This window comes from Vulpes vulpes, chromosome 12 (assembly GCF_048418805.1).
Source record: "Vulpes vulpes isolate BD-2025 chromosome 12, VulVul3, whole genome shotgun sequence".
NCBI lineage: Eukaryota > Metazoa > Chordata > Mammalia > Carnivora > Canidae > Vulpes > Vulpes vulpes.
Genome location: NC_132791.1, coordinates 70,860,253 through 70,884,599, shown reverse-complemented (window position 1 = coordinate 70,884,599; position 24,347 = coordinate 70,860,253). Strand labels below are relative to the sequence as shown.

The 24,347-nt window shown below is 38.4% G+C and overlaps 1 protein-coding gene across 4 annotated transcripts; it reads left to right on the top strand.

Moving 5' to 3' along the window:
* Positions 1-404: 404 nt before the first annotated feature.
* CLK4 (CDC like kinase 4) lies at positions 405-23,480 on the top strand. Of its 4 annotated transcripts, XM_026015333.2 has the most exons (14): positions 449-603; positions 3,902-4,062; positions 7,462-7,519; positions 8,651-8,873; positions 9,991-10,081; positions 10,472-10,538; positions 14,333-14,449; positions 14,540-14,706; positions 14,902-14,996; positions 15,253-15,382; positions 18,600-18,682; positions 21,919-21,998; positions 22,641-22,731; positions 22,817-23,480. In XM_026015333.2, coding segments are annotated over exons 6-14 (906 nt in total). In that variant the 5' UTR covers positions 449-603; positions 3,902-4,062; positions 7,462-7,519; positions 8,651-8,873; positions 9,991-10,081; positions 10,472-10,536; the 3' UTR covers positions 22,958-23,480. The 4 variants fall into 4 exon arrangements, with proteins under 4 accessions (XP_025871116.1, XP_025871118.1, XP_025871119.1 ...); XM_026015331.2 differs by lacking the exon at positions 7,462-7,519 and having other exon boundaries at positions 405-603; XM_026015334.2 differs by lacking the exon at positions 9,991-10,081 and having other exon boundaries at positions 451-603.
* The last annotated feature ends 867 nt before the right edge of the window (positions 23,481-24,347 follow it).

Below are 24,347 nucleotides of genomic sequence, written 5' to 3'. Positions count from 1 at the left end.
CACAGGGCAGGTTTGGGGCTTAGCTGTTGCTTGTCGGCACTTTCTAGGGATGGAGGGACGGCAGCCCGAGAGCCAGGGCGCGGTCCGCCCCAGAGAGAGAACAGGGAACGGGGCCGCGGCTGGCGCTGGCTCTGGCTCTGTCTCTGCGGAGGGGGAAGCCGCCCTCAATTCCACCTGAAGGAGCAGACGCGTGCTGCCCGGTTGGTGCTGAGCACAGGTATTTCCTCCGGATTTCCTCCATACTCCGCCCCTCTGCCCCACCCCCACCCCCACCCGGGCGCAATGAAAACAACTGAAGGTCCCCCGCACCACCCCCACCCAGGCGTCGGGGCGGGGCCTTGTCTGAGCCGCGCAGCCGCAGTGCGGAAGGCCGGCCCGGCCCTGGACGCCACAGGGGCCCCGCCCCTTACGCGAGCGGCGGGAGCGCGCGAGCCTCTGTCACGCAGGCGCGTTCGCGCGACGTAGGTGGCGCTAGAGGCCGCCTGGGGGTTGTGAGGAGACGGCGCTGCCGCCATTTTGTAGGGTGTTTGTCGCAGTGGCTGCAGAGAGAAGACGGCGGTTTGGCGACGTTTCTCGGCCAGAGGGCCTTTTGGTTTTGCGGAGGTGAGGCTTTGGGTGGGTTGGGCTGGGCCGTGTTCAGTCTTAAGTCTCGAAGCCAGGTGTCGGAGAAACGACCCAGTTCGGAGCCTTGGGCGGTCGGGGTGTCTGGGGAGCACAGCCCCGCTTGGCCTTACAACCTGGGGCCGTTTAGGTGCCCTGTAGGTTTAAAGTGCGGAGGCGGCGGGGCCGCGGTCCTGCGGCTGACTGGTCTCCGGGGCCCCGGCCGCTCGCGCCGCCGGCGACAGCGCGGACCCGTGAGGAAGACCCTCGGCGAGCCGTCCTTAGGGCTTGTGTGGCCGGCGATCGAGTTATCCTCCTTGTGCCTGGTGGCTGCCGCGGGCAGCGACCTGGGGGCTTCCCGGAGCCCAGACCGCCGGCCTCGACTGCCAGTGCGCGAAGGCCCTGGCCAGGTGCCTGGGGCGGGGCGGAGGGGGTGGGACTGCCTGTGAGTCCAGGTGGTGGCCCGGAGCTCGTGCTCGTGAGCGGCGGAGATTGGGAGGGGCCGTGCCGGCGCTGCACCGCTCCCGCCGCCCCACCGCTCCCGCCGCCCCACCGCTGCCGCCGCCCCACCGCTCCCGGACTGGGGCCTCCCGTCGCTGCGCCGCTCTCGGCGTCTCTGATACTTCCGCGTCACGTTATCCTTGAGCGCAGGCTGACCTGGCCACCCTACCTGGTCTTGCTTCATAGCTGTCCTGGTGTGATCGTGCCCCGTACACCCCCCCCCCCTCCCCCGAGGCTTCTCGTTACCCGCCGAGTGCAGTCCTGGAGCCATCTAATCGTAACTGTAACCTGTTTGGGTGTTTTAAAGCCATATTTATGACGTAAAATTGTGGGGTATGAAAGGCAGAGAGTCATTTCTAAGGTGGATCCATTGTGTCCGAGGTTTCCAGTGAAAGATAATGCGGTGATTCTGACATAAAAGGTTTTTTTTATTAATTGAAGGTAGTGTAATAATTACAGATTTTTTTTTTCCTTCTTGTGTGTGGATGTGAAGGAACTTTAGCTGTAACATACAGGCCTGGGATTCTTGGCCGCCTCAGACGGTGTTTCTGAACATTAGGAGGGGAAAACTTCCTGACACCTGAATTAAATTTAAAGTAGTAGAACTTAACTGGAGAAATGAAAAAACCAGGACGCCTGGGTGGTTCAGTGGTTGAGTATCTCCCTTTGGCTCAGGGCGTGATCCCAGGGTCCTCCCCATGGGGAGCCTGCTTCTTCCTCTGCGATTGGAGAATTCTCCCTTGTTAGCGGTGAGCTGGTTTTAGCAGACTGACAGAAGGGGGGGAGGAACTCCCACAAACTAGAGTAGATATGTCTTGTAAAAACTGCAGTAATAATGGAGAGTCATAATAATAATCCTCAGTCATCAAATGTAATTTTGCTGGCTGGGATTTAAGAATGCTTAACTAAGCTATTTTAAAGAGTTGCTGATGTGGTTAAAAGACAATTGGGGTGATTAAAGGAAGGTCTGGAAGAATTCCACTAGAAATACAAATTTTTTTAGATGGCTTTTCTGTTGTCCTTTGCCTCAAGTTAATTTGTACTGTCATTTCAGTTTCCCATTTTGAGGTAATTGTATCAAACTGGAATGCTCACTTAATAATTCGATTTACCTGACCAGTGCCCTCTCTTCTCTTTTTTTTTTTTTTTTAAGCAAAAAGCATGATACAAATATTTTCTTAGGGAATACTTCCCAGGAGAATTGCAGCTGCCTCTCAAGTCTTATTTTAATCCATTTGAAATCATTTAAGTTTTTCCTTGATTTGTTTGCTTGTTACTTAAATCATTTGGAAGTTAAAGGCATAAACGAAGCTGGTTTTGCTCCGTTTTACCTTTTTTCTTCAGCTCTTGAGTTGTGAAACTCATCCTTTCAGCAGTTTGGATGTCACTGTTAAAAACTTAACTGCTTTGTAAAAGAATTCAGATGGGGAGCAGCAGATAGTGATTACATTGTTAGAACACCCAATGAGGTGTCTCAGGTCCTTCACCCTGAGCCTGAAAGGAACCTATGCATTAGAAGTTGTAGATTGAGGCAGGAAAATCAGGGAATTGTCACTGTCCTCATCTGATTTCACCGTGACCATATGCATCCTTGTAGATTGGTTTCTTCAGTCATCCCGGATGTATGTACAGCAATTATGTTTTCATTTTAGGACTAATTGCGAGATGATATGAAGATAAACTTCTTGGATAGAGAAAATGAGTTTATAAAAAAATCTTTGTTTTGCTTTTCAGTTTCTCTGTTTGAATTCTGTGTTCTATTCATGTCCTAGTTTTTTCCCTGTAGCTTGGAGCCATTCTGAGATTAAAAAAAGGAACTCTCTTAGTGTTTTTTTTTTTTTTAATAATGTTTACCTTTAAAACAATGTCATCACCTATATTAATGTCCCTAAGTGTTTCTCTGACTTCAGTCGTCTGTATTACAGAATTTTTCCAAAGCTGTACGACACTTAACATATTTCTCTTTTTTAAATTTTTTAACGTATTTCTTTTTAAAATAGCTCATAGAAGTTAATGTTTTCTTAAACCATATTAATAACTTAATTAGATCACTTATTATAAAAAGGTAAGGGACACCTGGCTGGTGCAGTCGATGGAATTTGTGACTCTTGGTCTCAGAGTTGAGAATTCAAACCCCAAGTTCGATGTGGAGATTACTTAAAATCTTAAATAAAGGTAATAAAAATGAGTTAAAACTCCTCAGATTATTAATTTCTAGCTAGATATTGTTGTCTACTGGAGGTTCTAAGCCTGAATCCTGGCTCTTTAACTATTTTTACAGTGGCAGTTAGGAAGTTGAAGATAAACATCAAACTGAGTATTTACTTAGAAAAATTGAAAGAAGAGGGGATCCTTGGGTGGCTCAGTGGTTTGGCACCTGCCTTCGGCCCAGGACATGATCCTGGAGTCCCGCATCAGGCTCCCTGCATGGAGCCTGCTTCTCCCCTGCCTGTGTCTCTGTCTCTCTCAAGTAAATAAATAAAATCTTTAAAAAAAGAAAGAAAGAAAGAAAGAAAAATTGAAAGAAGATATATTATTAAGGTCTCTCAGTGTTCTACATCATTTGGTACTAGGTCTTATTGCTATTTACAGTCATCTGACATACCATAGAATGGCGTCCCGTGCCTTAGGAAACATCAGTTACAAAGATTTTATTTACTTATTTATTTTTTTACTTACAAAGATTTTAGAACCTGTGTGAGCCCATGTGTTGAGTGTTTGTATTTAAATACTGTGTAGTATTTTATTTACTAAACATAGCCATTTATAGCCTCCACTCACTTTTCCCTTCTGTTAACAGATGCGGCATTCCAAAAGAACTCACTGCCCTGACTGGGATAGCAGAGAAAGCTGGGGACATGAAAGCTACAGTGGGAGTCACAAACGGAAGAGGAGGTCCCACAGTAGTACTCAAGAGAACAGACATTGTAAACCCCATCACCAGTTTAAAGAATCTGATTGGTAAATTACTTTTGAATTAGTAATATCTTAAAACTAGTTTTAATGATTTCTCATTAGATTAAGTAGCTTTATTCTGTCAGATTGTTGTATAATTCCATCAACAAATATTCAGAAAATGCTTATCAAGCTCCTTTTATAAGCTAGACAGTGTGCAGGTGCTGAGGCTACAGTGGTGAACAAAACAGTCCTTACTCTTTATTTATCGATGTCTGTCTGGGAGTGGTGGGAGATGGTTGAGTCCCAGTTGCCAGTAATGTAGTCGGGGCTGTAAGACACACAAACGGGTTAGTAGTAGTGACGATAGGATGTCCAGTGGGTGCTTTTAACTTGTATGGAGGAGGAGATAGGTATTTTGGGGTGCTCATTTAGGGTTCTACAAATGAGAGACGATGAGGGCTTGGGAGAGTTCATCCAGATGAGAAGAAAACCAGCATGTGCTGTTTGGGAATGGTAAAGTGCATGGGGGATCAGTCACGGACACTGTTCCATGGGTTATATTTGTAGATATAGCCACTGGGGGTGTGTAGGATTTTTAGAAGCTTGTTTATTGTAAGAACCAGTAATTTAGGAAAGGGTCTCAATAAAAATTTTTCAATGGCATGTGTCCTGTTTAATTATGCTTACTGTGTAAAATTTGGAGGTAATATTTATATAGAATTAAGGAATTTTAAAGTTCCCAAAGGATTAAAGAAAGGCTAGGTGAGTAGCATTTCCTCCAGTCCGTCTTCCATTAAGTTCCCTTTCTCATTTGTTTTGTTGGTTCTATGTTTTCTCCTCGTTTTGTACAGATGTTCCATTGAGACTGTTTACCAGATTGCTTTCTAAATTAGCCAGCTGGGGTTACTTTAAAAAAGAGTATGTAATATTTTTCCTTCTCCATGCTAAAACAGACTTGTTCTGTGGAACAGTGAGCTTATTGGTAGTCATTGCAGACTAATCTTTCTTCATCACATACTGTCACAGGAGGAAGAGGGAGGATTTATGCCAGGATTTCAGTGACCTGAGCTAATTAAAGCACTGTAGAGAAACATCTGTACTCTTCTGTTACAAATACAAAATGCCCTGTAAGCTTAATGTCATGGTAAATAATGGATAGATTATTATTCATTGTATATGTAGGAAGGAAGTGACTTAAGTAATGAACAGTTTTCATGTTCACAATTAACTACGTAAACATGATACTATATCAGTCCAGTTAACCAGCAGGCCAACAGCTGTTTTGACATTGGCACCAGAGGTGTCGTGTCTCATGGTAATTCCTCTTTATAATCTGGAATATTCTAATACTTGAAGATTTAAAATCTTTACAGTAGTGTTTTTTATAAAATTATTGAAAAAAAATGAAAACAGTAAACTGTAGAGAAGGTTTACAACCTTCTTTACAACCTTTAGGTTGTAAGTCAACCTAAATAGGTTGCTAGTCCCCATTATTTCTATTTGTTCTTAAAAAATCTTTCTTTATAAGTCTTTGGCTCTGGTTATTTCCTGGAAATAGGTTCTAAGAAGGATATTTTTAAGTTAAAGTGTGTGAACTCCTAAAGCTCTTGCTGCATAGTCGTGTCTTTTTCTAGAAAGTTTGTACAGTTCTACAACTCTCTGCTCTTTCGTGATCTACATGCTCTTTCATGCTCCTACCACTCTGGCGTTTTGAAATGCCAGGAATAGTGTTTTGTCTTAATTTGAATTTTTTAAGTTTTTAGTGAGTTTGTCCAATACCTATTTTTTTCTATTTCAGTATCTTACTGATTTTATTGTATATCAACTTTTTTAACCTTTTCATACATATTGCAAAGTGTTTTTTCTTCCCAATTTGTCTTTTGCCAGTAGCCTATAATTGGTCTCCTTTGCTACAGGCTTAATTAGTTCTGTACAGTATATTGTGAAGACTGGTGTGGCTATAACAATGCTTTTATATATTGAGGTAAAAGTTCTTAAGTGTCTCCTCATGTAACCTAGAGTATGAATTCTTAAACTGATAATTCTCAAACTTGAGTATGAATAGAATCGCCTCAGAGGTATGTTTAAAATGTAGATTACCAGATATAGATTCATTCAGTATAACCTGAGGCCTAGGGATCTTCAGTTTTAATAATTCCCAATTTTGATATTATTGTTACAAGCAGACCACCCTTTGTGAAACACTATTTTTTAAACTCCTTAGCCTGGCATGCAAGATTTGCATGATCTGTTCCCAGTTAACTTATTTGGCTCTGTTCATTCCTCTACATGGAAAATTGGTCTTGCTGTAATTGTGTACATACTGTTTCCTGGGTAATATGTAGACAGTTTATCTCCCGGGACGTTATGGCTACAAGTGATCTGTAAATGTGAGATGGTAATATGCCATTCTTCTCCCCTGGCATTTCTTCTACTTTCTACTTTGTCTAAATCTTGACCTGCCTTTAAGATGCAATGCTGCTTTTTTATGAAGTCTTCCCTGACCGTTTTAAGCAGTTTGAGTTTTCCACCCACACTATGATCCTAAGTATTCATGTAACCTTTCAGCATTTCCTGCATTGTTGAGTTTTGTTTTTATGTGAATAATCTCAAATTGTTCATTTGTTGGCAAGGATTTTGCCTTATATATATTTTTTTATCTTCCACAGGACCTGTGTGGAAATAAAAACGAATGCCCGTAGCCTCATTAGTCTTGGCTAATCTGAAGGACAACAGTGAAATATTCACTGGACATTGAGTGAATATTTTGAGAATTTAAATCAATCTGTTCATCTTGTCCACTTTGTCCATACATAGCCTTTATAATTCTATAGACTTTGTTTATGTAATCTCTAAGGCTTGGTTGTTATAGATTGAAGAGGTTCCTCATCTTTCTAGTTTATCCTCATGGCTTTACTTCACCTCATGTTTGTTAGTCTGTATATTGTTTATGGGTTATCTGCAGCTCTAATTTGATGCACTATTCCAGCTAAAGATTATTAGTTTTTTTTCTGATAGGTTTTGGACTTTTATGGAAAGGATGCCTTACAGAATTAAAAAGGATGCCTTTAAGAGTGTGGTAATTCCTAGTACATTGTATTGTAGATCTCTCGCTGACAGTTTGAAGCCAGGTGATCAGATCCTTGACCTAGACCCACATTCTTATCCTAATATTCTGAGTTGTTTCTAGAATTTAAGATTGAAATTGGGGAAAGGGAGAGGGGATGGGGGTCTCCATTTCCCTAGCCTGGATTTGATGCCAACTCTGTAGAGTAGGAGTTTAGAGATGCTTTCCATTTTATTTCTGCCTAAACCAGGCCCTGGGAAAAAGAACAGCAGCATATTCTGGGGAAAAATAATGAAGTTGGTGAGGGCAGCTAGTCAACATCTGTCACTCCATTGCTTGTCAGGATTCTTTTAGCCGATTTGTCTGACTGGGCAGGTGTCCCCTCTCTCCCTCAGTGCTCCATGTGCATCCCTCTTGAAGCTTCGCACTCTGTTGAAGAGGACACCATCCCAGGTAGAGAGGGGGACGGGAAACTGGGCCAATTGAATCTATGTCCTTTTCTTTCCATCAGACCAAGGCTACTTAACTGCGATCTGTTGACTTCCTGGGGTCCGTGACCTCTGTGAAATTCCTTGCCAGAGTTTTGTTTATGCATTTGTGCATTTTTTAGGGGAGAGGGTCCCCTGCTCTTTCATCAGATTTTTTTTAAAGAGATTGGTAGATTCAGAAGTTAATAAGCACTGTGGCACTAGGATAAGGTTTCCCATGTAGAATTTTTTAGTATTTTGCAATCAGGAATGACAGGAAATTAAAAATGGAAATAGGGTGGTGCGGGTGGATGTTTTGTAATCCTGGGCAAGCAATTACAAGATCCTTTTTTCATTTATGGGGAATATATTTTAACGTCTTTGACACATGAGGCAACCTTCAAAAGTGGTGTTTTCTATTTCTCAAAAAGGAAAAACAGGAAGCTAGGAATACAAAGAGAGGAGATGGGATGGGTGATATGTGTAGTAAAATTGGCCCATATAATAGCAGTTAGAATGTGCTCTACAACTATGGCAAATTACTTTCCTTCTAGGGATCTTAATTTAGTGATCTGTAAAGTGAAAGGGCTGGAATATATGTAAGATTCCTTTTAGCTCCAGTACACCTTTCATGAAAGCAGTCTGTGTGTGCCAGAGATAAATTCACTTACATTAAAAGAGAAAGGAATCCTGTTTTGCCTGCCTCTGATTGTGTGTGGCTCTGTGTGGAAAGAAAGCAAGCCTAGTTACAGATGCATATATCATAAGACGGATAAATTTCAGAAGAGCAGTTTCGTGAATTTTTGGTTTAACTTTAAAAGATAAAGGGACACTTAAGTAAACCCTGAACGTAATGTAATTGACTCAAGCTTTGTTCCTTGATACGACATATTTGATAGCAGTCTATCTGATGGAGAATGTGAACTTGCTTGTTCGGTTAAGGCAAAATTTTGTCTTTAAATTTGTGAGATAAGTATAAGCTCTAATCATCAGTTTGAGGTTTTTTTCTTTTATTGAGCTAGCTGTTTAAACCGAGAATTACTGAGAGAATGTTATGTTTGAATCACACTGTAGCAGAATGAAGAGAATGATTTGAAATCCTTTACTGTGTTTGCAGTCATTATTTAGAAGCAAGGTCCTTGAATGAGAGAGATTATCGAGATCGGAGATACGTTGATGAATACAGAAATGACTACTGCGAAGGCTATGTTCCTAGACATTATCACAGAGACGTTGATAGCGGTTATCGAGTCCACTGCAGTAAATCTTCGGTCCGAAGCAGGAGAAGCAGTCCTAAAAGGAAGCGTAATAGACACTGTTCAAGTCATCAGTCACGTTCGGTATGATTGATTTTGTTTTATTTTGGGTGGATGCTTATTTGTGTGTAAAAGCTCCTAATGAGCCAGTAAGTTTTGAAAAAGTGTATATATACATATAATATTATATGGATATATTATAATTGTGTTTATATTACTTGAATTCTTAAACATCCAATTCTCATAGCTAATCTATATTATTAGGTAGCCTTCATTTGCCCACATTTACTCATTTTCTGCAGTCCAGATCATGAGTTCTTGATTTTAGTATTAAAAATATTTTGTTTTGTTATATAATTTTATGAAAAGATGAAGCACCCATCTTTTTTTTTTTTTTTTCATTTTAAACTTTTTTTTTTTTTTTAAATACTTTAGAAGAAGCATTTTCCTGATAGTTGGAAACTAGAATGTTGCACTGGTGGATGCTTAACTGTTATTCTCTACGTAGGGAAGTCCCAGAGCACAGTGCATCATTATCCATAGCTAGTTCCATTGAAATTCTGAAATGGGTGCTAAATGGAAAATGCATTAGCCAAAAGCGTGCCTTTTTTTACACTGAGACATCTTCACTTGTTTGTTTAATCAGTAAACTTTGAATAAATTGTTTTCTTCCCCAAGTTTTCTTTAGTAGAACTAGCTTTGATTAGATTGAACATTGAAATTAACTAGCATTTATTTCCCCTTTTACTTTAATTATGTATATTTTAAAATATTGCTAAATAAACAATTTCAACTAATCTTGACATTTTAAAGCCTTTCCTGACATCTAGACATCTCAATTCACAGCATATGCTATTTTATAGCAAGAGATTAGTAGATCATGACATTGCATTCTTTAAATTTCAGACTTCAATTAAATCAGTATTTTAAAGAGACAATTGTGTTGTTTTTTTTCTATTGCCACTTTAAGTATCTTATCTGAAAATCTGTTCCTTGCCATGTTTTTCTTCTGTAACATAAACTGTGCCCTGTGAATTTCTGGGGACTGAATTTGAAATTGCTCCTGCCAACTGTTCGTGGCCTGGTGCTTATCTGAATGCCTGAATATCTCCCCGCTGAATGAATTGCGTATTCTGCCCTGAATTCACTCTGATATATTGATTGGCTGGACGATCTTGGTGCTGCCCACTTGCCGTTCCAGAAGAGCCACCGAAGGAAAAGATCCAGGAGTATAGAGGATGATGAGGAGGGTCACCTGATCTGTCAAAGTGGAGACGTTCTAAGAGCAAGATGTATAGAATATTTTTCAACACTTTTTTAACTTTGCAGACAGAATAATCTTTTTAAGAATAGATTGTCAGCGGGGGGCTAAAGAACTCTTCATTGCTTTTTTGTTTTGTTTTTTGTGGGTTTGTTTGTTCTTTTGTATTTCTTCTTTTCTGTAGAATTTAAATATTTCTAAAGTTCCAAAATAATCAGTGGAATTTGAGATTAGAGCAAGAAAGATAGCTCTATCTAATTGTTTTTGTAGCAGCTGAAAATAAAATAATTTGAGTGCTGGAACCTTAGTTATGCTTTGATAGAGATCATTTGAAAATATTCCACACTTAAGTATTCATTGTTTGAATAACTAGATGATTTGTCCTCGGGTACTTACCCCTCTTTCTCCTCCCTTACTTTAGATGAAATCGTGGACACTTTGGGTGAAGGGGCCTTTGGCAAAGTCGTAGAGTGCATTGATCATGGCATGTAAGTTGTTTTTTTCTTTTTTGAACATCCTGATATTTCTTGAGGGGAAGGATCCCTAATTTAGATGAAATGGTATTTTAAGTAGTAGCCATGTGTTTTTCTGGATGGAGTAAATATCTGAAATTTCTTGGCTGTGTTTGGTTATTTACCATGAGTATGGATTTTGATCAAGAATGCTGACAAATTCGGGGGTGTCCGGCTGGCTCATTCAGTGGAGTGTGTGTGACTCTTGATCTCGGGGTTGTGAGTTTGAGCCCCACCACAGGTATAGAGATTACTTAAAAATAATATCTTAGGGATCCCTGGGTGGCTCAGCGGTTTGGCCCCTGCCTTTGGCCCAGGGCACGATCCTGGAGTCCCAGGATCGAGTCCCACGTCGGGCTCCCGGCATGGAGCCTGCTTCTCCCTCCTCCTGTGTTTCTGCCTCTTTCTCTATCATATAAAATAGATAGATAGATAGATAGATAGATAGATAGATAGATAGATAGATAGATAGATAAAATCTTAAAAAACCCAACAAATTTTATCAGATGGCATTTATTAAAGTGGGTCTTCAAGTGAAGGGATTTCCCAGAACTTAGGCCTTGGCCCTTAAGTGACATTTAGAGTGCTTTGCTTTAGTTTTGAGTAGCAGAGACACTAAAACTAAAGCCTGTCTCATCTTGGTCAAAAACATGTATTCCTGATCTGAAAATTGCACAGTGGAAGAAATGACCTAGCAAAAAGCAGTCTGCCCTGGAGTGTAGTTAAGGGGGTTGAAGGGAACATCTTCCATTTAAAAGGTTTTGGAGGGCCGCCCAGGTGGCTCAGTGGTTTAGCACCTCCTTCAGCCCAGGGTGTGATCCTGGAGACCCTGGATCGAGTTCCACATCAGGCTCCCTGCATGGAGCCTGCTTCTCCCTCTGCCTGTGTCTCTGCCTCTCTCTTTCTCTCTCTCATGAATAAATAAAATCTTTTAAAAATTTAAAAAATAAAATAAATAAAAAAAAAAGGTTTTGGAACCTACTAGGGGCACTGGCTCAGTTGTTTAAGTGTCTGCCTTTGGCTCAAGGTCATGATTTTAAGGGTCCTGGGATCAAGCCTCCATCAGGCTCCCTGCTCAGCCAGGAGTCTGTTTGTCCTTCCCTTCCCCCTGCTCACATACATTGGCTCTCCCCACCCCCTTCAAATAAATCAATATATCTTACAAAATAAAATAAAAGTAAAAGGTTTTGGAATCTTCTAGCCTTATTTTGGAATGATCCATAATTACCACTGGAAGGGAACTCTGCAATTAAGTACTAAGTACCAGTAGAAGAATTTCATTTTATCACAGTTGTGCTCCGTACCCTGCAGATCTTGTATATTGTTTAAGCTTCATGAAATAAAAGTTTCTATGGCAAAAAAAAAAGAAAAACAAAACCTTTATTCCAACCAAAAAAAACCAACAAAAACCTTTATTCCCAAAGGGTTATATTTGCATATTAGAGTTAGCTTCTTAACTATAAAGAAATTCTGTTAAAGCCTGCAGAATAGAATCCAAATTATTTATTGTGTTATACTAAATGCTTTGTGATTTGACCCCCTGTGTCTTGTTTTAACATTTTCCTCCAGGGTCTCTGTTCTATAGTTAGCAGGCTTTTTTTTTTTTTTAAGCAAGCTTTTTTTGTAAGTGAACCTCTTTAAAACAATTTTATAGTTCAATTGCACATCTTTCAATTGACATCTAAAATTTTTCATCGTAAAATAGTTGGGAAGGATGTGATTTCCTCCTTATTTAAACATTGATATGTTTTTTAAAACTTTTGTCTTTAAATGTATTTGAGGGAATCTAAATACTATAGCAACTTAATATACCTACTAGTGTTACCATGAACCAGTTCTTCTTAAATGCTTAAACATGTTTTGTTCTTGAAGTTACTTTTATTCTGTTTTCCATAAAATATATTACTCTAAGTATCTTTTATTATCACCCTATCTTTTCTGCAACAAAAATCTGAATGTAAAGTGAAATTTTGAAATATTTTGAAATACTGTTAGAAGTTTCCAAAGTGAGTGTTTGAGGTATTCCAGTTAATGATATTCAGTTGATCAAGTACAAATCTTTGGCAAATTTTGATACTTATTGGACTTAAATATAAAAGTTATTTGGAAATGTGTCTTTTATTGGGTTGGTTGGGACTTTTAAAAAAGGAGTACACATATTCATAGCATGCCTTAAGTGCTTAATATTAAATGTGTTCTTTTTTTTTAAGATGACTAGCATTTTTCTTTTTTTTAAGATGATGTAGCATGTAAGTTGAAGGTATACAGCTGTTCAGTGCAGTATAATTACTGTAGTAGTGTTAGATAACAGCTTTAGTAACTTTTCATTCATAGAGGTATAAGAACTGAGAAAACTTGGTCATATGGTAGATAAGACTAGAAGGAGGTTTGTCACAGTGGTTTCATAGCAGCTCTTTGAAGCCTTGAGATATATGCCAAGTGTCATAGGGAGATAATCATCAAAATAAGTTTTTAATTTATCAACTCACAATTTGACTGGGGCTTTGTTGAAAACAGTGAATTGGGGACCACCTGAGTTGGGAAAAAGGTTTGCTATCCTGCCAATAGAAAAATTTGCTGCAAAGATTTTTTTTTTTTATAGCTGTAGGACACATCCTTTTTTAAAATTTTTTACAGATTTATCTATTTTGAGAGCAAGAGAGAGAGAGCATGAGGGAAAGGGCAGAGGGAGAGAGAGAATCTCAAGCAGACTTCTTGTGATTTGACCACCAAGCCTGACTTTGGGCTTGATCTTGTGACTCTGAAATCATGACCTGAGCTAAAATCAAGAGTTGGCTGCTGAACAGACTGTGTGTGCCACCCTGGTGTCCCTTGGGCATATACCTTAATATACTAATTAGAGGTGTATGAGGTTTTCTCTTGTGTAAAGTAGAAGGGCCATAGTAAAAAAAAAAAAAAAAAAAAAAAAAGAGGCTTGAATGTTGATACAGCTTCAGGAAAATCAGATTTATAAAGAAGACAAAAGGAATTGGAAGGTTTAGAAATCCATTTCCTCTAGATCACTTGTGACATGTTACTTTTTAGGAAGTATTAGAGATACACCAGTCTAAATCTTATGCCCTATGCTAGCTGTTTCTACCTACTTGAATCAGCGAATGTGCTAAACATTTTCTCGCTTCCTGACTTAACTGATGGTATTTCCTATATTTGAAACGTGTTTCTCTTTCTTCCCAAATCTTACAGACTGGCAGCTATTTTTCAGGGCTCAGTCATGTGTCACCTCTTCTTTGAATAAGTTTGAGCTCCCCTAACCCCTAAATGTTAGTCTCTCTCATCTCTTTGCTATATGGTAGCTCATACGAAGTACTTATAACCTTGTAAGCTGTTCATGTGTCTTTTTTCCACTAGACTTTGAGGTACATAGGGACGAACCTTGTCTTCCATCGCTAATACCTATGCACCCTCTGGCATAGGGTAGGTCTGTTCTGGTGAATGAGCAAATGCTTTCAGCAGTAGCATATTCTGTCGGAGGTTTTGTGTTTATCGTCGTCTTTTTTTTTTTTTTTTGTCTAAAATCTAGATAAATTTAAAATTCTGGAAACATTAAAATTTGTAAGTATTTAACCTCTATAAAATGTTTTCTCAGAATCTTTTGAAAGGTATTATATGGAATCTGATACAGGATGCCGTGAAAGACTCTTTTAGAAAAATAACAGTAATTAATATTCAGTAAGGTTATGTTTTAGAGGACACATATCTTCAGCCTACTTTTGTACATATATCTTTTTCACCTTAATTTTGTTTTTAAGGGATGGCATACACGTAGCAGTGAAAATTGTAAAAAATGTAGGTCGATACCGTGAAGCAGCTCGTTCAGAAATCCAAGTATTGGAACATTTAAATAGTACTGATCCCAATAGTGTCTTGTAAGTATAAACTTGAACTGTGATCCATCATATTGCTTCAAATAATCAGAATTCTGTGAACTGACTTGTTTTTATTTTGATCTATTTTAGCCGATGTGTCCAGATGCTAGAATGGTTTGATCATCATGGTCATGTTTGTATTGTGTTTGAACTACTGGGACTTAGTACCTATGATTTCATTAAAGAAAATAGCTTTCTACCATTTCAAATTGACCACATCAGGCAGATGGCATATCAGATCTGCCAGTCTATAAATTGTAAGTATACTTGATAAACTTTAAACACCAGAAAATTTAAAGCTTTCATTATACAACGACATTTCACAACATTGTCACTAAAAATACACGTTACAGGTAAAGATGAAACTCCTATATCCACTGCTAATCCTTACTTCCCCCAATATAGATAAAATATGTAAGTGAAACTAATAGTGTCTTTTTGTTCTCTTATAGTTTTGCATCATAATAAATTAACCCATACAGATCTGAAGCCTGAAAATATTTTATTTGTGAAGTCTGATTATGTAGTCAAATACAATTCTAAAATGGTAAGTTAAAGACTTGTTTTAATTTTGTTGGTGGTTTTTTAAATTAATTTAGCTTGGTGATCCTTGAATGAGGAATTTTCACTTCTGATGCTGGTTATATCCTGATGTTTAATCTAAAAAGGATAATTCTTCTCTACCTTTCTCATGGAGTTATTTTAAAAATCAAAAAGATAATTCATGTGCAAGCCTTTTGAAGAACTATAAAGTATTACATGTCTTTACTGATCTTCATGTTGACTCAACTGTATTTCTCTAGAAACGTGATGAACGCACACTAAAAAACACAGATATCAAAGTTGTTGACTTTGGAAGTGCAACATACGACGATGAGCATCATAGTACTTTGGTATCTACGCGGCATTACAGAGCTCCAGAAGTCATTCTGGGTCAGTAGACACCACCTTTCCTTTTTTTCTTTTTCTTTTTCTTTCTTTTTTTTTTTTTTTTGACACCACCCTTCCTAATACTGTAATTAAAAGAAAAGATTCCCCCCCTCCCCCCAAAAAATGTTTTACTAGGGATGAGTGTGATTTTCTAAGCTATGTACAGAAAATATTATCTATCCTAAGAAAGATGGTTTGGACATTGCTATAAAAACTTTTCCTGAATGGGAAAAATGTGATACCATCTGTAAGGACATTGAAAGTGGTGGTGGTTTTGTTTTGTTTTGTTTTTAATTTTTATTTTATATAAGTAATGTATGTATGCTTGCTCCACGCTCACCATGGACCCAGTGCAGAACTCCAACTCCCATCCCTGAGATCAAGACCTGAGCTGAAATCAAGGGTTGGACACTTAACTGATTATGCCAGCTAGGTGCCCCAAGTAGTAGTTTTTTTGGTTTGGTTTGGTTTGGTTGTTTTTTGTTTTTTGTTTTTTTTTTAAACAAGCTAATCTTAGATCATAAAAGGGCAAGTTCTATCGGCAATGTATATTACAGCAGTGTGAAGTGATGGGGATAATGGGGATACTTACTTTCATGTCACAAAAGCATGGTGCTATAGAAGTGCTAACGGTTTGGTTGGCAGATGGAGGTCAAGAAGAAAGAAGGGTGGTCTTAAGAGGTGAGCTTCTGTGATAATCCTTAACATGAGAAAGGTTAAAGAAGAAAATGACTTTATGGTTCAGTTTCAAAATAAGGGAATTCAGTAAGGGAGTGTGTATTTTCATAATGTCAGAAATCAGGTCTTGTTAATAGAGTAGGGAGGTGGGGTTGGGAGCTCGGAGACAGTGGGAGAAGTTCAGATCAGGTACTCTTGGGAAATGGTTACATGGACCAAGCTTTTTAGCCAAAAGAAGGGTCCACCTGAGGTTGAGTAGTAGAACATTTTTATGGAATGTTTCCACTTTTCACCTTTTTTTGTGTAGCAGGAGTTGGTAGTTCAGAATAAGAATAAGCCCACTGAAGATTTTTACTTGGGTTGAAAGCTTGGTAGAGGCATAAGATATGCAGTGCTGGTCAGTAGAACTTTCCATGTGATGGAAATATTCTATATTTGCAGCGTCCAGTGTGGTAGCTGTTCGCCACATGTAGGCTGCTGTGTGCTTGCAGTGTAGGTAGTGGGACTGAGGAACTGAATTTTAAGTGTTTAGGTGTAAATAGCCCCTCATGTGCCTGGTGGCAGCCATGTTGGACAGCACACGTTTTGAGCTTGTCTTGGAATGGATGATGATAGGATTTCTGCTTAGTGTGGTCTGAAAGGAGCTGTTGTATTACAGTAGTTTAGAAAGTGTATTAATGGTTGAGGACTATAAAGGCTTCAATGAAGGTGAAAGAAAGGATATGAAGAGTCTGTGGACAGATATTTTTCAGAGCTTAAAAAGACATAACTTCCTGTGTTCTCAGTTTTAAGATGCAGATTTCCCCCACATGTTACCATGAGGAACACAACACAAAATACCTGGCATTTTTCCTTTGTTATTGGTACATAAAACAGTCATGTTCCTTGCTGTTAAAGGCCTCCTAGATTGGATAAAATATAGTAATTCTTAGTAATTACAGTAACACAGTTTCAAGTATGGCCAGACTAGATAGTTGATAGAAATCCAAAATTGGGGTTATTGCCCTTGAGGAAAAGAAATCAGGAGATTGGGAGATTAGTATGGTCCTCTTTGTTTTTGTGGAGTATTAATCTTTAGGATTAAGGCAGAATTAGGCTGGAGAGGATGACGAAGTCAGGGGCTGCCATTCCAGAGAGCAGTTGGTTTCCTGTCTTGTATGTTGTTAGTGAACAGGTAAAGTTGAGAGAGATACAAGGAAGTGAATAATGGGGAATTCGAGAGTCCGAGCACTGACTTGGCAGAGTATGGGGATGGTTTAGATCGGCGAGCGGCAAGAAGGGTTACATCACTTGGGAAAGAAGCTGCTTTGGGAGATTGGAGTGGCTGGAGAAGAAAACATTAATTTTAGATCAAGGAACTATCATTTGCAGATTTTTTTTATGTGTCACTGTAGGTAGACCCTACAGTTATCCATTTGTTCAAATGATATGCCTATCTGTGAGGGTTAGCCCGAAAATAAGTAAATAAGATGACTAAATCATAGGCAAGGTTTTTGAATGTGTTGTTTCTTCCCTTTCACATTGCTGAAATTAATTGAAATGTCTTTTAAAGTAGGTTTTATTTATACATTGTTATTTTACTAAATATATGATCTTTAAAAAAATGAAAGCAGCTGTATGGTTTACTCTTTTTCTCCTTTCCAGTTACGTACAATCTTAAGGAGACTAGGTATTTTATTCTTTCCTGATTAGTACTGCCATTGAGGATTGTGAAGGAGAAAGTATGTATGATTATACTCAGCCTGAGAAGTACATATATAAGTAGATCCCTCCCTGTGAACTTTAAATGGCTAATTCTGCTTATTATGAAACTGTTTATAATATTTATTTATAATCCTCATATAATTTATGTAAAACTATAGTAGTATTTTAAGGCAAGATGTAAACTGAGGCTTTAAGCTGTGATAAGTGGTTAGTAATTACATTTTGAGGGTGATCACCAACCTGTATTCGCTAAATAAAATGTAAAATTTCCTGGAACAACCATGAACTGGGTATGACTGTGTTCCCCATTGCATGCAATTCAGAGAATATGGAGTATTTGCACAAATTGGTAGTTATATGTGGAAAATACTGCTAGTCGCTCTCATATTTTACGTAAAATGCCCCCTCCCCCAGATTAAAGCACTAGTTTGTTGTAAGGGTATGGAGAATTATGAGCATATACTGAGTAACATTTAATATAAAACTAAAAATGTAAACTGAGTTTACTGTCCAATTTTCCCAAATGGGCTAGGTGAAGAGAGCATACATGTAGGGAAGGGTGTAGTGTGTTGGCAATTAAAAATTGTTGCATATACAAGTGTGTTTTGGGGGTGCCTTGGTGGCTCAATTGGTGAAGCATCTGCTTTTGGGCTCAGGTCATGCATGAGTTTAGGGTTTGAGTTCTGAGTAGTCGCCCTGCTCAGTAGGGGGTCTGCTTCTCTCCACCCTCACCCCCACCCCCGTTATCTGCACTCTCTCATTCACTCTTTCAAATAACTTAATTTAAAAAAAAAAAGAAAAAAAAAAAAACCAAGTGTGTATTTTTTCCTTTTTACAGCTTTAGGTTGGTCTCAGCCTTGTGATGTTTGGAGTATAGGTTGCATTCTTATTGAATATTACCTTGGTTTCACAGTCTTTCAGGTATGTATTTACTAAATACTGTTTCATAATTAATTTTCAGTATTAAAGGCATGTGAAAATTTTGGCTTCCATATTGAAAAGTTGGTGTAGTAGTGTTCTTCTTTAAAACTTACATATGCAAAATGGTCATCCTTCTCTAAGAGCAGAATTGGGTGAACAACTCTTTGGTAAATGGTCATAGTCCATTTTGCATGTGATTGAGTTTTTATTTTTAACACACGGTTCATATTGTCTTGTGTTGCCATTTTTTATTGAGCTCTCCTGCATAATTAATGTTACTGCATGTTACCATGTTACTGCAGCCAGTTTTAATTCAGTTCTAATTATGTTGACTATAGCATGGCCATGAACAAGCCACTTATTCCTTTTTATAAAATAATTCAGGAATAATAAGTTGTATTTTACGCTATGACCCCCAGGTACATTTCAAGGCACTAAGTGTATAAAGAAGAAACAGCAACTCTGTGTTCAAGGAAGTCATGCAAAAGATAAGATGTGGGAAAGTTCACAGTATAATGTGGTTGATTTGCTATCATGGACAGTGTAGAAAGTGTAGTGGGAACCCAGGAAAGATAGTTATATTTCTTCCAAGAAAGTCACTGAGGAGGTAGGAAGTTTAAACCAGTGCTACAAGGAAGATCAGGGATTTGTAAGAAAAGTAAGGAGTGTGTGGCCCCCTCAGGAAGAAGACATTGTACCAATAAATGTGTAGTTAGGGAACAGTAAATAGTGCTGTCAGAGTATCTTGCATAACTGGGGAAATGACAGTAGGCAGGGACTGACTTATGATGGGCTTTTTGGATTGAAAGGTGTACTTGTTTCCCAAAAGTTACTGTTTTCCAGGATGTAGACTAATCCAAAGTAAAAATGATTTTGTACGCTTGTCATTCTGACCTTTATTTATTTAGAGATTATTCCTCTAGGTTTTTAGTTTGTTTTTGGTACTAAAATGTCCATTTTATGCAATGATAATAAGTGTTAGTAGTTGGTTTTGTTTTGTTTTTAATTAAAGTCCTTACTGGGCAAAACAAAAGTAGGAAACCTTACTTAAGTCTCTACTTTCTTCCCTTAAATTCTACTTACATCTGAAATCTAACAGTCTTTTAAAAGCTTTGGGTTGTGCAGGCATTGAAGAACTTTTAAGTAGGGCTGTGATGTGATCAGTGTTCTGATCTGTTTGGGGAGTTGGTAGGGGTAGGGATGCAGGTTTGGCACATTCTGGCTCACACTGTTGAGGTTGACTTGAAAGTGGGTGATGCAGGATGGAGAAGAAGTATCATGAGTTAAGAGTCAGGTGGTGGCTGTTGTAAAATTGTGTGTTCTCTGCTTGTGGGGCTTATCACCAGACTTGTCCTGTTTCTGATCCACAGATATCCTGTTAAAAGTACTCTTAGTTTATAGACAAGTTTGATACCTAGAACCATGGTGACCAGTCAGTTTTTAGAGGGGGTGTATATGGTTTGTGGTACTAAGCTGAGAGCCAAGAAAGACTTCTGTTTTAAATTCCACCCTCCAGAATATTTTTTTTAAATTGTGGAGCTAGCTCTTGGCTGCATCTGCTTATGAGAATGAAGACCATTGATAGCAGTCAGACTGTCAACATACCAGAAAATGTCAACATGACTGAAGGGATGCACTGTTGTAAAGAACTCCAGGGGAAACCTACAGAGGGACTTCAGTCACATCAATGTAGAACTGAGTCTCCTTGGAAAGAAAAAGAGGCTCCAAGTTGACAAGTGCTAGGAAATAGTATGAGCTGTAGCCAGTGCTTTTCTGTCTGTAGTCCTGTATAGAACATGAGCAAGGGCGTTACCTTGGGCTTCCATTTCCAGATGAGGTCTGTGTATGCTTATTTCCCCCATCAACGTTCTTATTCAGGAGAATGGTTTTCTTGTTGAAATCTGAAATTTCAGGGCAGCCCGGGTGGCTCAGCGGTTTAGTGCTGCCTTCAGCCCAGGGCGTGATCCTGGAGACCCAGGATCGAGTCCCACGTCAGGCTCTCTGCATGGAGCCTGCTTCTCTCTCTGCCTGTGTCTCTCATGAATAAATAAATAAATAATTAAAAATTAAATCTGAAATTTCTTCAGTGAAAACTGTTTGCAGGGTTTGGATAAAGTCACCTGTTGCTTGTTCAGTATCTCTCAAGCAAAAAGAGGAGTTAATTCTTGAAGGAAATGACACTAAACTTGTATCAAATTCAGCTGCTTTGATTCAGCAAGCCAACAATAGTTAAAAACAAGGATCTCAGAAAATTGAGGGGTGATCTCTGAAAAAGGAACAGTTGGAGCAGTCTGATGAATGAGATCTGAGTTGTCACATTACAGAAACAGCAAGACGCTGGATGATCTTTCAGACTTACTTATGATATTTTAAAACCAAAGAAAAGTATGGAGCTAGTATTACTTCTGTCATGAGTTAAGCACTGCGCTAGGAACACTAGTTGTTTTTAAAAAGCATTACACACAGCCTCTGCTCTTTAGATTGAGAGTTGGCAAATGATATTCTGCTTGATGTGTGCTTTAATGAAAGAAAAAGACTATGTGACAGGGATCATCTGTGGCTAGCCAGGCCTGAAATATTCACTCTTTGGACCTTTACAAAAGTTTGCCAGCTTCTGATTGAAGAGCACACCATTTCAGCTGTAAGTGTGGTGGTTTTCTCTCTTTCCCTTTAGCCAGAGTTTTGTTACTATGCAACTTAAGAACATGAGTTTTGACTTAGATCCATGGCTCACCTTTCCTCATTTATGAGCTAGTATCTCAGCGTCTTGGACACTAATGTTCCCATATACGGAGCTGAGGATTGTGGTGAGAATTACTGGAACTATATTTTTATTGCCTGGGATTAGATGGTAACACATATTCACTGGTAAAAGGAGGCCACTTTGGGGTCAGTAGCTGAATAAAGGAGGAGAGCTTTTTTCTGGTATTCTTCCTTCGTTCTTCAGTAAGCAGCACAAAAAATGAAAATAAATAAGGAAATTGTTCAGTTAGTTTCACATTAAATTACGTGTCATCCACTATGCAGAACCTTGTTGGATATCAGAAAGACTTCCATTTTACTGGTTTGCACAGATAATACAGCTCACTCAGTATTGTTCGTCTTCGAAGCAGAGTGTAATATCAACTGTGCAGCTGTCTAATGTCCTTTAGTGTCCATGCTGTTTTCTTTATTTTCCTTTATTGTGCATGTAGGGACAGAGAATGTGCTAATTTTGTTTTTCCTGTGTGTTTCAGACTCATGATAGTAAAGAACACCTGGCAATGATGGAACGAATATTAGGACCCATACCAGCACACATGATTCAGAAAACAAGGTACGTTCTAAAATGAAAGCCCTTTCTTGGGTACATGCAATGCCCTGTATTCAAACTACACAAACCCAACTTTGTTGTTACTGCTTGTTCCAAGGACTTGAGATTGAGAATGTTTTTTTCCATAAAATCAAAATTTTAAAATAATTTACCTCGTGATCTAGCAAACAAAGGTGGTATTTTTTTACACTCAAGTTAACCTTTGCATAAATGTTTTCCTAACTTGATAAAAACAATAGAGTAGTAAAAAAGAGTTTGATTTTGGAGTCCTATCAATTGAAGTTTTTATTCCATACTTCTGCTAGCTAACTGTTTTGCCCTTGGACAAGATACTTGAGTGGTTTGCCAACAGCTGCACCACCCCATTCCACATGTAGTGAAAGGAGAACTCCTAGGACTGAACCCTGTTCACCGTTCAATGCATGGTATTTATGAACCACTCAGGTGGGGCACTGAAACCTCAGAGGGTGCAACAGTATGGAAGATGCGTTATAAAGGATCTGATATGTAATTGCTGAGGTTTTTAAAAATTGTACACGTCTATGTGTCTACATAGGGCCATCCATGCTTCCATCTGTTAGTGGGGGTAGAGTAAATGTGGCTCTTTTATTACTCTTACTGATCCAGACTTCTTTTTTTTCGTAGAAAACGCAAGTATTTCCACCATAACCAGTTAGACTGGGATGAGCACAGTTCTGCTGGCCGATATGTTAGGAGGCGCTGTAAACCATTAAAGGTAAAAGAAGATGATGAAAGGTTTTTTAAAAAATGTTTTTAAAAACTATTTTAAATCTCTTAAACAAAAACGTTTCTTTCCCCAGGAATTTATGCTTTGTCATGATGAAGAACATGAGAAACTGTTTGACCTGGTACGAAGGATGTTAGAATATGACCCAGTGAAAAGAATCACCTTGGATGAAGCCTTGCAGCATCCTTTCTTTGACTTATTAAACAAAAAATGAAATGGAAATTAGTGGTCTTACTATATACTTCTCTAGAAGAGATTACTTAAGACTGTGTCAGTCAACTCTAAACATTCTAATATTTTTGTAAACATTAAATTATTTTGTACAGTTAAGTGTAAATACTGTATGTTTTGTATCCATAGCATAATTACCTTGTTAATAAGGAAGGTATGGTCTTGATAATGAATGAACTATAAAAGTTAAAATTAATTTTCCTTTTTGAGATTAATTACCATTTTTAAAGATCTTTGGAATATTCTTTGTGTCCAGTGATAAATGTGATTGATCTTGTCTTTTGTACATGGAGGTCAACTCTTTGAAGTGATTTTTTTGAGTAAAAGGAAATCTTGACTACTTTATTCTTTATATACCTCAAATTTAAAACTTTTCGTAACTTTAAAGTTTTTTCTGTAATTGTTGAACAGGTAATAAGTATTAACTCCCAATAGGCAGGTATTGGAAACCAAAACCCATAGGAAAATGTTTACTGTTGGAATTTCATTAAATTTTAAGAATTGTGTTCTGTCTCATTGGGTAATGTCAGTGGTGATACGGAGCATTCATGGAAAGACATCAGTTTATCCATCATGACAGGTGGTGTAATAAAACCACATACACACTTCATTTAAGGTTAAGGTCTAACTGGCAAGTCACACACACACACACACACACACACACACACAAAAATAGGAATTCTGATGACTAAGGATTTAATTTTTAATTCCACATCAAGGAGTTTTGAAATTGTGGAACATCAGTTTCTGCATCAAATGCAGTAAATATTTCACTTTCAGCCTATGAGAATTAAGATTATTGAGCAGTTTATATTTGTGTTAATCTTTGGTGGAACAAAAGAATGATTTAATTGGAGAACACTTGAAAAGAAACCAGAAATTTCCAGACCATAGTTGGTTAATATGGTAACTTTTTTGTCACCATATAGGTGTTTTTTCTTACTATTACTTGTTTCACATTAGAAACTACATGGTTAATGTTAATTTATTAAAAACCAAGAACTGCCAGGTAGAAATATTTCTTGTTGTAGAGTCCATATATTCAGATACAGGGTGAGGTTTGTTTTGTTTTTTGTCAAAATCTTGGCATTTTATAAGTATTACACAGAGATTGGAGTTGCCTGGTTTTTATTTTAAACATGGAACACATGGGATTGTCTTGTATGACAAATAGTGAAAGCAGGCTGGGCTGTCTACATTATTATTCACAGATGGCATTTGCCAATTAGGCTTCTTGTTCCTGAAGTTGACTGGGAATTTAAGAAAGCTGAAATTCTGCCACAGATTCACTGCATAAATTATGCTCGGGCCTCTGATGCCGTCCACATATAGAGTAACTGTTCCCTCATACTAGTTGAACTATATGTGACAAG

What these genes read in the sequence shown, in the direction of transcription:
- CLK4 (XM_026015331.2), top strand. Translation starts at nt 3,902, where the DNA reads ATGCGGCATTCCAAAAGAACTCACTGCCCTGACTGGGATAGCAGAGAA. An exon ending in CAAGTCATCAGTCACGTTCG is followed by an intron (nt 8,874 to 9,990) that starts GTATGATTGATT and finishes TTGCCGTTCCAG; the next exon opens with AAGAGCCACCGAAGGAAAAG. An exon ending in GATCTGCCAGTCTATAAATT is followed by an intron (nt 14,707 to 14,901) that starts GTAAGTATACTT and finishes GTTCTCTTATAG; the next exon opens with TTTTGCATCATAATAAATTA.